The 14,142-nt window shown below is 43.4% G+C and overlaps 6 protein-coding genes across 6 annotated transcripts; 3 read left to right on the top strand and 3 right to left on the bottom strand.

Annotated features, from left to right (window-relative positions):
- Window positions 1-158: 158 nt before the first annotated feature.
- On the top strand, window positions 159-3,830 carry EAE98_007447 (uncharacterized protein; the record flags this gene model as incomplete). Its single annotated transcript, XM_038955070.1, has 2 exons — window positions 159-2,654; window positions 2,709-3,830. 2 exons carry the CDS (start codon window positions 159-161, stop codon window positions 3,828-3,830), a joined length of 3,618 nt encoding a protein of 1,205 aa, XP_038808720.1.
- A 1,424-nt stretch (window positions 3,831-5,254) lies between these two features.
- Window positions 5,255-6,199, bottom strand: EAE98_007446 (uncharacterized protein; the record flags this gene model as incomplete). Its single annotated transcript, XM_038955069.1, has 1 exon — window positions 5,255-6,199. The coding sequence occupies one exon, from the start codon at window positions 6,197-6,199 to the stop codon at window positions 5,255-5,257; it is 945 nt and encodes a 314-aa protein (XP_038808719.1).
- A 1,114-nt stretch (window positions 6,200-7,313) lies between these two features.
- EAE98_007445 (uncharacterized protein) lies at window positions 7,314-7,996 on the bottom strand (the record flags this gene model as incomplete). The annotated part of the gene is made up of 4 exons (XM_038955068.1): window positions 7,314-7,332; window positions 7,390-7,559; window positions 7,611-7,691; window positions 7,748-7,996. The coding sequence occupies 4 exons, from the start codon at window positions 7,994-7,996 to the stop codon at window positions 7,314-7,316; spliced, it is 519 nt and encodes a 172-aa protein (XP_038808718.1).
- Window positions 7,997-9,304: 1,308 nt separating this feature from the next.
- EAE98_007444 (uncharacterized protein) lies at window positions 9,305-10,028 on the top strand (the record flags this gene model as incomplete). Its single annotated transcript, XM_038955067.1, has 3 exons — window positions 9,305-9,337; window positions 9,402-9,485; window positions 9,552-10,028. The coding sequence occupies 3 exons, from the start codon at window positions 9,305-9,307 to the stop codon at window positions 10,026-10,028; spliced, it is 594 nt and encodes a 197-aa protein (XP_038808717.1).
- Window positions 10,029-10,884: 856 nt separating this feature from the next.
- On the bottom strand, window positions 10,885-12,096 carry EAE98_007443 (uncharacterized protein; the record flags this gene model as incomplete). The annotated part of the gene is made up of 1 exon (XM_038955066.1): window positions 10,885-12,096. One exon carries the CDS (start codon window positions 12,094-12,096, stop codon window positions 10,885-10,887), a length of 1,212 nt encoding a protein of 403 aa, XP_038808716.1.
- A 1,141-nt stretch (window positions 12,097-13,237) lies between these two features.
- EAE98_007442 (uncharacterized protein) lies at window positions 13,238-14,038 on the top strand (the record flags this gene model as incomplete). The annotated part of the gene is made up of 1 exon (XM_038955065.1): window positions 13,238-14,038. The coding sequence occupies one exon, from the start codon at window positions 13,238-13,240 to the stop codon at window positions 14,036-14,038; it is 801 nt and encodes a 266-aa protein (XP_038808715.1).
- Window positions 14,039-14,142: the final 104 nt, after the last annotated feature.

The following is a 14,142-nucleotide window of genomic DNA, read 5'->3' as shown; positions in this document are numbered from 1 at the left end:
CCTTTCTGATTATGTGCATCTTTGTTTGAGTCCGTTTTCGTACTATCAAAGGATAATTCTCCTTTTTTACAGCAGTCAGCTTCACATTTCAGTTTCCTTTTCTCAAACACCGTGGTGCAGAGAATCTAAGAAAAGCTACAAGATCAACGGTCTGCAATATGATTTTCGACTGGATTCACCGCGCTGTCTCGCCTTTTATTTATACGCTCCCCACCCCGAATCCATTTCAATTACAAGCCGAGGACAAAACAAAATCTAAGCGAAAGAGTCTGAAATATGGTGTCGAATTGGAATACGTGTTGGCATTTCATGATCTAGAACTCAATCTTACAGACCGTGAGGGGCATGGCCCTAACAATGGAATCGAGAAAAATGTTCCATTAGCCATTCGTCGCGACCCAGCATGGAGTCCAGCGGTCAACGTGCCCTTTGGAAGACTTGCCAACATTATCTACAATAGTTGGGCCATTCGCAAAAATAACATCAAAAATGAGGACGAGAAGAAGGATATATCTAATCTAAGGCCATATAATCTCGAACCACAAGAAATTGTCTTTAATAAACTTAACAACAAGATTGATAGGCTTCAAGGTAATATCAAGCACAGTGGTTTACGAAAAAAGAAGGATAAAACTAAAGGGTCCTACGATCAATGGATCATTTCGACAGATCTAACGGTTGTCGGCCAAGGTTCCGCAAATCTCTACAAATGGATACCACGTATCTCTGGCAAAACTTCTAAACGATGGGATTCTTATGGCATAGAAGTGGTATCTCGAGTTCTCAAGAGTAACAACCGTAAAGATACCGCCGAGCTTGAAGAAATTGTCAAAGCGCTCAAGGGTACCGGAGATGAACTATATGAAGGCTTCATAACAAATCAATGTGCCCTTCATGTGCATGTCGAGGCCCCCGACCTTGCTACACTAAAAGAGTTGGCTTGTATTTTGCTGATATACGAAGAGGAGATCTCAAGGCTACACCCTAGATGTCGTCGCCCGGGTCATCCTGTTGCAAGGGGCAACCTCATTAGCAATCGCTTGCACACGCTCCTGGGCGCGGATTATGTCACATATGAGGAAACAATCCATGAGATCTGGGATCAGCGAGCGGATACTTCTCTCTATAGAGAGAAAAGAACAATTCAACAGATTCGCGATGAAGTTGATCAACTAAGGGATGAGAAGGAAGTCGCTGGTTACATGAATTTCCCTCTGACACACGCAAACAGGCTAGTAAATTTCCTGTCATTGAGATCCTCATCACGGGCTCATACCATTGAGTTCCGACAAGCTCGCGGTTCCCTCAATGTAAAGGATGTCACTCAATGGGTTGATTTCTGCTTGAGCTTGGTGAAGCTTGCCGAACATTATGTTTCCAATCCAAACGACAGAATCCAAGAATGGCCTGAGGAAAATGATGATGCCATAGAAGAGGTTGATATATTCAGATTAATGGATCTTATGAAGCTGAATGAAAGGAGTGTAAACTTTTGGAGAAGCAAAGTTGCTAAGTACATGGGATTTAGAGAGGAAGACAACCGAAGTGACATTGAAAAGCTTCCCGGGGAAAAGAAGAAGATACTCCCCAAGCCTCCAAAGCCCCCTGGACCACCTAAACCGCCTGGAGGACCACCTAAGCCACCTGGGGGGCCACCTGGGGGACCGCCTGGGGGACCACCTAAGCCGCCTGGAGGATCGCCACCTAGTGGAATGCCTCCGCCGCCGCCGGGTGGTCAAACAGGTGTGGTGTCATATCCTACCTTACCGGGACTGTCGCCTGTAAAGCCGCCAACCCCCTTGATAGTACCTCCACTTTTCTCTCCAACACGGAAAATAAAGAAACTCCCAAAACGAACACCCGCAAAGCCTGAAAGACCGAAAAAAATCTCGGAAGCTAGAGCGAGATTGCTAAAAAGATTGGAAGAGAAAACCGGAAATAATCCTTATTTTGATGTAGCCGTCGGTGGAGGATCCAGTATTCCGCCAGCAGAAAGTGCTATGGAATCACTTGCTACATACTTCAACACGACTATCAGCGATCTAGCTACTGCACGTCCAATAAATCCTCAACAACAAAAACCTCCAAAACCTCCACCATTGAAGCCTCCGCCAAAAGTTCACCCAGTAGGCCAGCCAGGGCCAAGTTCACAACCCAGTCAACCATCACAAAAACCGAAGCCTCCCCCTAAAACTCCGTCAGACGAAACAGACATAGATAATCCAGATTACGTGCCTGATGACAATGAGAAACCTGTATCCCCCAAACCTTGGATAGACCCAAATTATGATCCAGATCACGATATTATACATGGCGTCGGTACATATGCAGATATTTCACCACATAAGCCTCAGCATACAAATACAGGTGTCTATGTACCCAAACAAGAGACACCAACTGCTTTCAAAATCAAACCGAAAATCACAGAACCGAAAATCGAAAAGCCAGTAGAGGAACCGCCGCCACATGACACCACCGACGATCACGAAGGTGTGATCATAGGAATTCCTCAACCTTCAAAACCTAGACCCACCGAGGTCAAGATCCCACCGCCTGAACCCGTAACCAAAATTCCTCCCAAGGTGGGCGGTCTTAGCTGGTTTAGTAGCCTTACCACTTCAAATGCTTCAAATGTAGGACCTAAAGTCACAACTGTAAGTAGCCTAGAACCTTCATTTGAGTGATTCCCTTTTACTGACAGATATGAGGCCCCTATACATAATTTGACCTACTACCATGTGCCAACCACACCGGTGAAACCACAAGTCACTGGAACAACCACGGAAGTTATTTATCCTTCACTTCCGGATATAGACAAAAAGACTCCAGAGAAAAGACCCGCAGAAGAGGCCATAGATGAGAGAGATCATAAGAGAATCAAACCCATTCCTAGGCCTCCGCCTGGACCGAAGATCTCTCCTCCATCCAGTGCCTTTAAGCCTACAGGGACACTAACAGTCGATGGGGTCCTCGAGATACTCGAGAGTTTCAAATATTTGCAAGATGAACAGCTCCGTAGAGAAGCAATGGAGCAACTTCACAACACTAATGACGCGAATAAAGCAATTATAGCAGCGGCCGTCTCTATCTTTTCAGATAGCCATCAATCGTGGCTTCCAGATTACGCAAACCCACACACCGAAGAAAGTGATGCGATAGAAGCTCAAAAGCAGCAGATGATGGCTGAAGACGAGCGCCTTGCATTGAAGCTATTAAAGGAAGAAGAGGACAGGCTAGCAGCAGAACGTGGAACATCATTGGTCGGTCTCGAGCTCCGAGTTGATCATCCTAAGCCCACAAAAATTGGGCTAGAGGAGCTTGAACGTATCAACGTTGGCACCATTCATGAGAGATTGAGGATAAAGAATTTCTCTAGGAATGAATGGGAGAAGCTCTTCACGACAGCTATAATTTCTGGCAAGTTTGGTACATGTGGTGCTGCAGCTGTGGTACTATCTCTTCAGAACCAGTATCCCAACGAGCCATGGACGTGCGGCTTGACCAATGAGGCTTTTTTGAGGGACTGGGTTGAAACGATCCCAAGAGCGGAGGACCAGGGAAGGGTAAATTTTTATGACGAAGAGCAGCTCAATAACGCTCTTGTGAGAATGACAAATGGAGAACTCCAACTTGCCGTGACTCACCAAGGTCTGGAGAACTACTTTATGTTCGGGCCCCCGGAATCTGCTCTCCTCACCATGCATGGCGAGCCGGCTAGGTATTTGTATGTACATTTAACTCATATGGCATTTACAAAAGGTACCGGGGGTAGACCATACCAGCATTTCGAAGGAATGAAGAGAAAACCAGGATACAAAGAGCACAAGTAAAAAGGCAGGACTCAAGATATGACGGTTTGATTTAAGCAATCAATGTGTTTATTTTCTTTGGGGAATAAATATTCCAATTGTAACTATTTGTATACTCTGAAATTTAAAAAATTAATGTACCGTATTTGTTCACACTCTGGATACAAGTCTATTTCGATGTTATATGATGATGATAATGAAGTAAATCATGGCAAGAGAAACCCTCAGTACCTTATTAATAGACAGCAACCCTCTCAATATAGATCTCCAACCTGCTAAGGGATTTTCCAAATCTCTGAATTTGTACCCAAAGGATATATAAAATGTGATGAGCAGAATCCATGATCATAAAATGGTAATTCTTCACAACTCACAAAGTATTTTGCCTCATGTATAGGTCCTATCCGTGACAATCTTTGATAAATCGCCATTTAGTTTTTAACTTTTATCCAAATGTAAGAATGTACTTGTCATCTCATCATCCTCATGGCTCCCAAGATGGTTTACAGAATTTATCAACATAGCCAACAAGTATACCACTCACTTACATCCAGAACCATGAACGTTTGTTCCAAATCCACCCATAAGAAACCTCTTTAAAACCCAAGTTCAATCTGCAAGAACATGCAAAACTTCCCCACAAATCTCAAACAACAAGTTAATTGAAATTATTCAAATCTTCCATAGCTCAATTCAGCTTTAGCATTCAGGACACCAGGACACCAGGACTAAGTTAGTTCTCAAACACACTTCAAAGCACACTTGAAAGCACAACACAACACAAAACTCCAATTAACAATTCAAGACATCGTTCTACAACCCATCATCTTCATTTCTACTTCAGAGCTCAGAACATACGGTACATACATATATCAGAAATTTCCACAAGAATTTATCACACAATACCTACCTATATACTATGAATAAAAACCCTAGATATCAAAACAAATCATGAATCTTGCCATGGTACTACTCCTCTCCTCTTTATTCAGCAGAGTAAGATACGAGGCAAAAATTGAAATGTCCTAGCTGGTTGAAGTCTAGGATAATTGTGTGTTAATTTGATTTTACTGGTGTGCTCGCACAGATGTAAATACTGGGTATGCGCTTTTGATGTCAAGTCTATGTCTACATACAAAGTAGAGATTTATTCTATCTACATTCACAAGATAGAAAGGAAAGTAATCACATCACAGCTTTATATACACTTTAAAAAGTTTATTGAAGCATCGAACTCTTTCTGGATAATTCCTTAACTAACCATGTTGTAGGTATCCTATCCTACAGACTTGCTCGGATAACTTGTAATTTTTCATGTACTTTATGGAATAGAAATATAGCCCAACCCAACCTAACAAGTCCATGATCCATCCAACCCTTCAAGATTCACGAGATCTTCTCACCGCCACCAAAAACATCAAGAAGAATCATACACAAACTCATCCTCAACATCCACCTCCACCTCCACCTCCCCTCACCTCCCCTCCCTCTCTCTTTCGTTTCACCCATTCCACCCTTTCCCTTTCCAGATCCCTCCACTTCTTCGCATCCTGCTCCTCCAAACACTCCCCCAAATCCCTCAAAAGCAGCTCATGCGCCTGCGCAATACTATCAAGCAATCTCCAACTTCGAACTTCAGCTGCACACGCGTAATTAAACGAAAGCATCATGCTCTCAACCCGTTCTTCTATCCGTTTTTTGAACCTCTCCCCTTGGGCCAAAAATTCCTTCTTCTGCTCCTCAAATTCTCGCTGCTGTTCCGCGCATTCCTTAACCCCAACGAGATGTTCCAGATAATCGCATAATTCCTCTTCTTTCTCTCGCGTCCATCGAATTTCCTGTATCTTCGTCATCAGAATCTCAAGCTGCTTTTCGAAGTCATATATTCTCTTCCTCTCTGCTTCTACTCGACTGGTATATTTGTCTTTTTCCTTCTTATACACCACTCCACTATCTTGCATAATCTTAATCTCATCCTCTTGAGCCTTCCCCATGGTAAATTCATGGTGTTTCCCCGGCCATTTTCCCTCGAGAAGCTTTTCACGAACTGGAGGTTCGACGAATCGTTTGACATAATACGGTGAGATATTACAGAGCGTGGGTGAAAGATATCTGTGAGGTCTTGATTCCCACTCTTTATGAGTTGGGTTGCGAAGCACAGCGAGATGTCCGGTATATGTCTCGGGCTGCGGTGGGGGAATCGTCGGCTCAATAGCAATGCATTTAACTTCTCCGTCTTTAGTCTCCTCGAGTATCTTGGTTTTTTGGACGGCAGCGGTGGCGATGGAACTGCGGTGGTGACATACGATGTGGTTATCTTGACAATTACATTTGGCGGTTAGCTGCCCAATATGTCTCATATATTTATCGCTGATTGCCGCGTTGGCCATATTGAAGTCGTGACCGCTGTTAGTTCGAAAAATGACTAATCAGACTCTGACGAATGTAGATTATTGGATGCAGCCAAATGGGTAAGAAGTTCACTTAACATCTAGCAAACGATGAGCAAGTGAAAAGTTATTCTAACGTGTTGAGTACGTTGTGATATATAATGCTGAATAGACCGTAATATCAATCGAGAACAGAATAATCATGAGGTTATAAAGCTGCCGTATTGAGCAGGTTGTGGTATACGACCCGTAAACAAGTAGCCTAGGTGTAGAAACAGTTCTTACAGGAACTCAGGACATGTCTGCGAGAAACGATATGCCATTAGAGTTGGAGCTCTACTCGCTAATAAGCTAATTGATGTATTATCATTCACTGAAAAAAATACATTTTCCAAACATGATTTATACAGCAACGAAAATATGACGTTGCACAGGGAACCACACTAGTTCTGTACTCGCATTTCAAACACAATTTCATTTTTCTAGATAGGGCTGACATGGATTTATCATTTGTTCAGAATCATATACCAAAGCTACACTTCAAAATTGGCCCTTGGTAATGGTAGAACCAAGAATAAAAAAGGCGTGGTTCCATGCTGAGTTGAACTATCAACAAGAAGTAGCAACACCAACATGAACACAAAAACAGTTCTTCAAATCGATCGAATAACACATGCAAATAAACGGGTTGCAAATTGCGCTGTCCTTAAAAGTAAAGTTTAAATGCATGATGTGGTATATTTGACCAGGAAAATGTTTGAGATTGTTATCTGACCATTGAACCAAAAAAAATGAAAATACCTAGCTAGAGTTTCACAGAACCAGTCACTGAAAAATAATAGCAGAAACACTTGTAAGATAGATATCCATTCATCTATCCATTTATAACATTGAGCTCACCCAAATTCCTGCCATAGTGAAGCTGGTGGACTTTATTAAACCTCAGAGCTCAAAGGATTGAGCTAATGCGCTGGGGTAGGTCATATCTCCATGAAATGACAATAGTGGTGTGGTTCAAGAAAGCTTAGGTCTTGCATCATAAAAACCTGAAGTTATGACTGGAACATGCTTGAAAGGTGTTGAGAGTTTAGTTAAGGCTGAGTTATATCAAGGATCACGAAGCTTGCAAACAGCTAGACATGAAGTTAGTTGGGATAGTTCGATGTAACAAACTAGGATAGGAAACTCACCCGAGATAGTCCTCTTTGATACTACCAATAGCAAACATGGCTCCAACTTCAGGTCTTGTACCGATAATCTTTACTCGGACATGAGTACCTGGCTCAATAACAGAGTCTTCATTGTTTGTAAACTGGGGCGGTGTTGCATTTGCATCGAATTTGATGTCACGAGGAATCAGCTGTGTTGAATTAGTATGGATCGCATACCAACAACAACAAACAAAACTTACATGTGCAGATACAAAGAGGGGCAAAGGACCGGCATCCGCAAAAAAACCGACAGCATTGACTGAGGTTACAATAGCATCGACCTACATATGTTCATGAGAAATGCAGGTTAAATGAATTCACGAAATCGAGTTCTTACAGTCTCGCCCTTGAAGGGTCTCCACACTACAGCACGATATCCAACAGTGAACTCAGCCAATCCACTTCCTGGAAGGATTCTTCCTTCAGAAATGTTGAAGGTATCCATGATTGTGATGATGTAGTAAAGACCAGTACATGTTCCTTCAACATCTTTCAATAGCTTGCCAGTCACCAACTCATGCATATTGCGACCAAAGTACGATGGGTGCAGGGTGACCTGACGCTCAAGATTGTAGAGGAAAAACATTTTTAATGGTGAGGAGCGAAAGAGATAGCGAAGTGGATGGAATTTCAGGATTGTAGAATCAAAGCCCTTTCTGGCGAGTTAATGTAACTTTGGGATTGCGCTGCAACACAACAATCCTCCTTCTTGGTAGAAACTTGTAATGTCGGAGAGAAGGTGAAATTATTGAAAGGAGGCGGAGTTTAAATATATTTGTCTATTGAGACAGTGCGGATAATTCGAGAGCCTTCCCTCTTCAACTCTTAATATTCAGCCTGCTCCAAAGCCCAAGTTATTCACCCAATCCCATATAAATGTTGAATCTCTTTCGGAACGCAAAGTCCGCCTAAAGGTTGTTTGTAATTTGATGGATGTGCCGAGTCAATCTTACTGTTCTGTGAACTGTCAGTCTTCTTTGTTTTCGAGTCAAAGTTCATCAAAGCCGGAAATAGTCAACTTTGAACATACATTGTTTGAAAATGAATGAAATTGCAAAGACGTGACACTTTGGCAGATCCCTGAAAGATATTACAGAGAATGCGCAAAGGTTTGTCGATGCTGTGGGTTGGGATTGTTATTATTGGGGGGAAATGTAAAAGTATTGAAGACAAGAAGAGTCGAGAAAGCGAGAAAGCGAGAAAGCGAGAGAGAGCTCAACTGCCCCGACGTTGAAGGTTACGCGATCTAAAGAGTTTCGAGACTTTTCCCGCGACGTTAAGGATGAAATGTGCGCTGGCTGCTGCGTACATTGAGGTATGAGGTATTGACTGTCTGCATGCTCTGCATGCATTATCTAGCATGGGTCGTATGGATGGTGAATACTTTGAATAATTGATGACTGATTGATTACTAATACAAATTACGAAAATGACATGCCACTCTGCTCTACCACTCGACCACTCATTACTTCCATTCTACGAGCGAGGATTCCGAAGTACCAACCCACCAACCCACCACCATACACCCTCACATTCTGATTCCGAGGTTCACTGTTCAACACATGCTTTCACCTTGATACGCATCCATTCAAACCACCCTTTTCAGTGCGACCAGCTTAAACAGTCAAAATTGGCTGAATTGATGTATTGATTACCTTAAATTCCTTTACCTTCTCTATCAGATCAGATCATATCCTACCCGCTCTCCCCCTCTATCTCTCTATCTCTCTATCTTGTACTCATTCCGAGAACTCCTACATTTTCGATGAGTTAATGACTGCGCCTCAACCTTGAACCATCAAATCAAGCTTAAAATCTACTTGCTTCTTCATTCCTGAATATCGCAGACATACGCAAAGATTTTGAACCTGTCGCATCAGATCATTTCTTCAAAATGTCTCTCAACCTTGAGAAACAGCTTACCTTTGTAAGTCCGGGCGAATATTGCGAATATTGCGACTCTACTAAACATAGGCTAATGTTAAATATAGTACGGAGCCTACCATCACAATCCTACAAATGTTTTCATTCATATGATATGTGTGCCATTGATTCTGGCCACCAGCCTGTTCCTTGTATGGCCCCAAAGTTTTCGCGATCTTGAGATTGAGGACGACAGGCATACTGACAATATATAACAGTGCTCCAACAGTCCCACATTGATACCTCTGCCATCATGGCTTACTATTCCAAATTTACCTTTGAACTTTAGCACAATCGGATCAATATGCTATGGCGGTTTTTACATCCTTCTCGAACCGGTCGCAGGCAGTATCCTTCTCCCATTCATCATCGGATGGACCGCATTCTCAAATCATATCCTTGCTACTTCTTCAAATGTTACTTTGGCAAACCAAATCGCTGGTGCTGTATTCTTTGTTTCGTGGATTATGCAATTTGTAGGCCATGGTGCTTTCGAAAAGCGTGCCCCCGCATTACTCGACAACCTCGTACAAGCTTTAGTCCTCGCTCCATTCTTCGTATTTATGGAGTTGCTATTTATCTTCGGATACAGACCAGAATTGCAAAAAAGGATCGATGTTGCAGTTGAAAAAGAGGTCGCCAAATTCAAAGCTGAGCAGTCGAACGGTAACATCAAGAACGGCAAAGCCAATTGAAATCCCGATATAGGACCGAGACATATCACACAGACGAGCAACGCATGGAAAATTTCATGGAGGGCAAGGGAAGGAAAGGTGGACATGAGCGCAATGGTAGAGGCGGTAGTCTATTCAGAAGGTCAACGGAGCTCGCCTTAGATTGGTAGCAAAGTTCAGAATAGCTTTCGCAGGAAGTGAAGTCTTTCCGGAAGGATAAGCCCATTTGGTGGAGTTATTTTTGAGGTGCGAGGCGTTTCCTAATTTCTTGGTTCAATTGTACATTTGCAAGCGAGTTTTTGATATGCAGAGAATACCATGTTTAGTCCCTCGAATACCACTCTGCATGCCTGGATAAATCAATGTGTTTGGATTTACACTACATACCTACCTACATCATGACCAATGTCAACAAGACCGACTGCTTGACCTAACTAAATTTACGGCGCAAGGGTAAGAGAACCACGCAACATGCAACCATATCTACACCTTCCAATGTTATATACAATGTCACAGTGCGCTCTTTGCGACGAATATACTGCTTGAATTTACATTCAAATAAACCGGTGCTCCTATATCGTTCACGGCATACACTATTCATTCATTTCACATTCTATACATCACCATTTCATATAGCTAATTCTGTTTCGTACTGTAAATATATTTCTTAAATTATTATAAGTCTTTGCTTGTCCAGATCTTTTTCTCCGCCATTTATTCCTGAAGAGTATGAAACAAATGAAAGAATCTAACAAAGGAAAGTGAGACAGTGTTCCTTCCAGGAAAAGCCAACAAAGGAAACTAACAAATGAAACTAATGAGTGTAATTGTTTTCTGCATCCTCTCTTACGGTCGCTCTATCTTATACAAAGGAAAATCATCTTCTGCGTCTTCTCTCTTGTGGTTGTGGTTTTGGTTCTGCTTGTGGCTGTGTCCAACTCTCTAATGCACCATCAATTTCGCGTTCAAGATTTGACATCTCTCTTTCCAAGTTGTATTCCTCATCTTGGGTCTTGGGTCTAGTAAGGCTTGATGGTCTAGAAAGGCTCGATGGCCAATGGCTGTTGGTGGGTGACACTGGTGACACTTCACCACTCTTCAATGGGGATGTCATGACTGACACATCTGAGTCCTTGGTCCTGAGCGGAATTACATTGCTAGCTCCTTGTCTTCCATCAGATGGTTGCAATCTCACTGGCGTAGCCCGAGGCTTTCTCGTCAATGGGGTTGGAGGGAGTGGTCTATTTGGTGCGGGCGCAGTGCCTCGATATGTTTGTACCTGAGAGTTCCATCGATCGATGTCTAGGTTAGCGTCCTCGTATCTGGGGACTACTGGAGCAGGTAAAGACGCAGGCTGGGTTCCTGGGATTCCGATGAATTGTGAAATAACCTCTGGTTCAATCCCGTTGAACCGATCAGGTTGGGATTTCCATCCATAGGAATTGGCTGCCTTGGTCGCGGCGTGTCGTGCTTCAGCTGTGCCGAGTGTCATGCGCTTCAATTCCGCGGTAGGGACTGAAAAGTGTTCAGCATCGGGTATCTTGGCATTCCAGAACGATTGTCCGAATTCGCAGCAGAATCCGTCATTTGCTGATCGGTCAATAGGATGACGATCTTCTTTGACGCATTTGCCGCATCTGAACTGGGTACGTCTGTCTTCCATGCGCCTATAGCTTCGACGTTGTCGTTCACGCTCATCATCTTGCTCTTGAGCAATTTGAGCGCGGATGATTTCGGCGCCTCGTGCTTGTTGCTGGGCAATTAAGCGGCTTTGTCGGGTAGTGCAGTCTGGACACAAGCCGGCAATATGGTCGACGAGTTCAATTCCTGCACACTGGAATTCGAGATCTGCTTCATTGTCAGAGTCACTCTCAGCTTGTTCTGCGCCAGTGCAGAGGAAAGATTTCCAGCTGCTGCGACGAGATGATTTAGATGTGTTAGATGAGGTAGAGCCGCTGCGTTTCTTATTCTTGGACGTCTCTCCTGTGGGGACTTGGATAGGGATTACCTGGGTCTTTCTCAAAACGTGTCCGCACTCTCCATATACTACCTGCACCTCGACTGGCTTGAACGATGTTCTTGAAGACATATTGGAAGTGGATTTGTGTTTGTGTGGTGTTGTTTGTTTAATTAAAGTATAAAGGTATATATAAAGTTGTATGACTATGTAATTCGAAGACTGGACTTGATGTTTCTGAGAGGATGAGCTGCAAGATTTACAATGGCTATTGTCCGAATTAAGTAGATTCTTCTGGCCATTGTTCGAACTTGAGGGTTTTGATAAAGATTATGGAATTTCTTTATCGCGGATTGACTTCTTTATCCTCAAACATGCAATTTACAAAGAACTGAAAGAAAAGAGTCGCACTCTTCGTGTCTCTAAGACATGCATTAAAATAGATCAAGTCTTCAATTTAATATCACCGTCAAAACAACGTGGAGCCCCCATTGGAACAACCAAATATCTCATATTTCACGTACATATTCTAGAACAGCATGAGAATTGTCTCAGAACATGTCACAACACAAAGAGAAACTATTGTGAGATCATCTCAGCCCTATCTTCTACTCTATTCCAGAACTTAAGCGCCACATACGCAATTTTATTCCCGTCCTTGGCTGAAACTCGCCTGTCTCGAAAATAATTTTCTTTCTTTGAGCATACATTCGTATATGACTTTGCATGTTTTCCCCTAGTTATGACTTTTCTTTCCTCTTCAGCGTTGGAGTTACCTCTCCTCGCTCACTACCTAGAAGACTTACACTCTCTGGGTAGTTATCATTAACGCTATCAATTTGGATTTGTTCACTATAATGTGCATATATCTTCATCCTAGATGAGAAAGTACAATTCAAATACAAATCCACGCCAACAAAATACCAAAACTATTACACTCGACTCCCCGGATGTGGAAAGCGAAGGACGAAATCTACTTCAAAGTCTGTTCGATGCTCTTAGACTGTATTATGAGATCATATGCGTCGATATTATTGTTTATTTCGTCAATGATTTTCTGAACAATGCTACGGAGTCGCAGAACAATCCGTTTCTGGGGGTATAAAGTTCGAGAGTTTCCGGGATGGGATGTTAGTTTATTATCTTCATCCATCTCTTCATCTCATCTACATACTCTTACATCTCAAGCAAAAAGTCTGTTTTTGGATTGAAGTTATCGACGAACCAACCCAACAACAATAACACCCCCAACAAACGAATTACAAAAGCAATCATGCCTGTCACAATCAGGAAGATTGTGTACGCCTGCAGTCACGAGCTGCCCAACCTGAGCTTCCAAGCTCCGCAAAAGCCCTCGGTGATCAATCGAATAAAGCGAGCTCTAACCTTTACTGAAACAATCCGCACACCCTCCTTGGAGTTGTGTCCTTATTGTGAACGGGAGAGAGAGGAGAAGGCGCAACGCGAGGCGGAGTTGCATTACAGACCACAGGCGCCTATACGGGCGGAGACGAGCCCCCCGCACGGCCACCCCTTACCACCTGCACCACGATCGCAAACCATCCCCACCCAACCTAGACGCTACAACACTGTGGCTGCGCGACGACCGGTATCACCGGTATCGCCTGTCTCGGAAATGGGATTCGACTCGGACGTCGACTCCGTTCTTCCTCCCCGGAATCCCTACCGGGATACCAACATGGAACTTCTTCGAGAAGATTTCCATGCACGGGACATGGAAGAACGGTTAAGGGAAAGTCTTGCACGGGAGTCGCCGGCGGATAGGAGAGCGCGGTTGTTTCGGGAGGAGAAGGTCCGCAAGGAGTGGACAGCGAGGAGTGCGACAAGAGACTATAATGAGTTTATCCAGGACCAAGCGCCACCGGCTGCTCGTCCTACGGATCTCAAGGAGCTCTTTATACAAGCTCGAACTCCTCATACCTCGATAGCGCCTCCAAAAGAAGCCGAATCTCCGAGACTAGATCTACGCGCCAGAGCGGCGAAGATCAAAGAGGAGAAGGCGATAAAGGAGCAGAGGACCAAGGCTCGTTGTCAACTCGTGCGGAAGGAGTAAGTCACCCCCCGATTTCCTTTGTCATCCCTGGCGTTATGATTCTTTATGAGCTTAAGACTAATGATTTTCTTTCTTTTGTATAGGGAGATAGCGATAGCGATCTT

This window comes from Botrytis deweyae, assembly GCF_014898535.1.
Source record: "Botrytis deweyae strain B1 chromosome Unknown BDEW_017, whole genome shotgun sequence".
In the NCBI taxonomy this organism is placed as follows: Eukaryota; Fungi; Ascomycota; class Leotiomycetes; order Helotiales; family Sclerotiniaceae; genus Botrytis; species Botrytis deweyae.
This window is presented reverse-complemented; position numbering and strand designations above follow the sequence as displayed.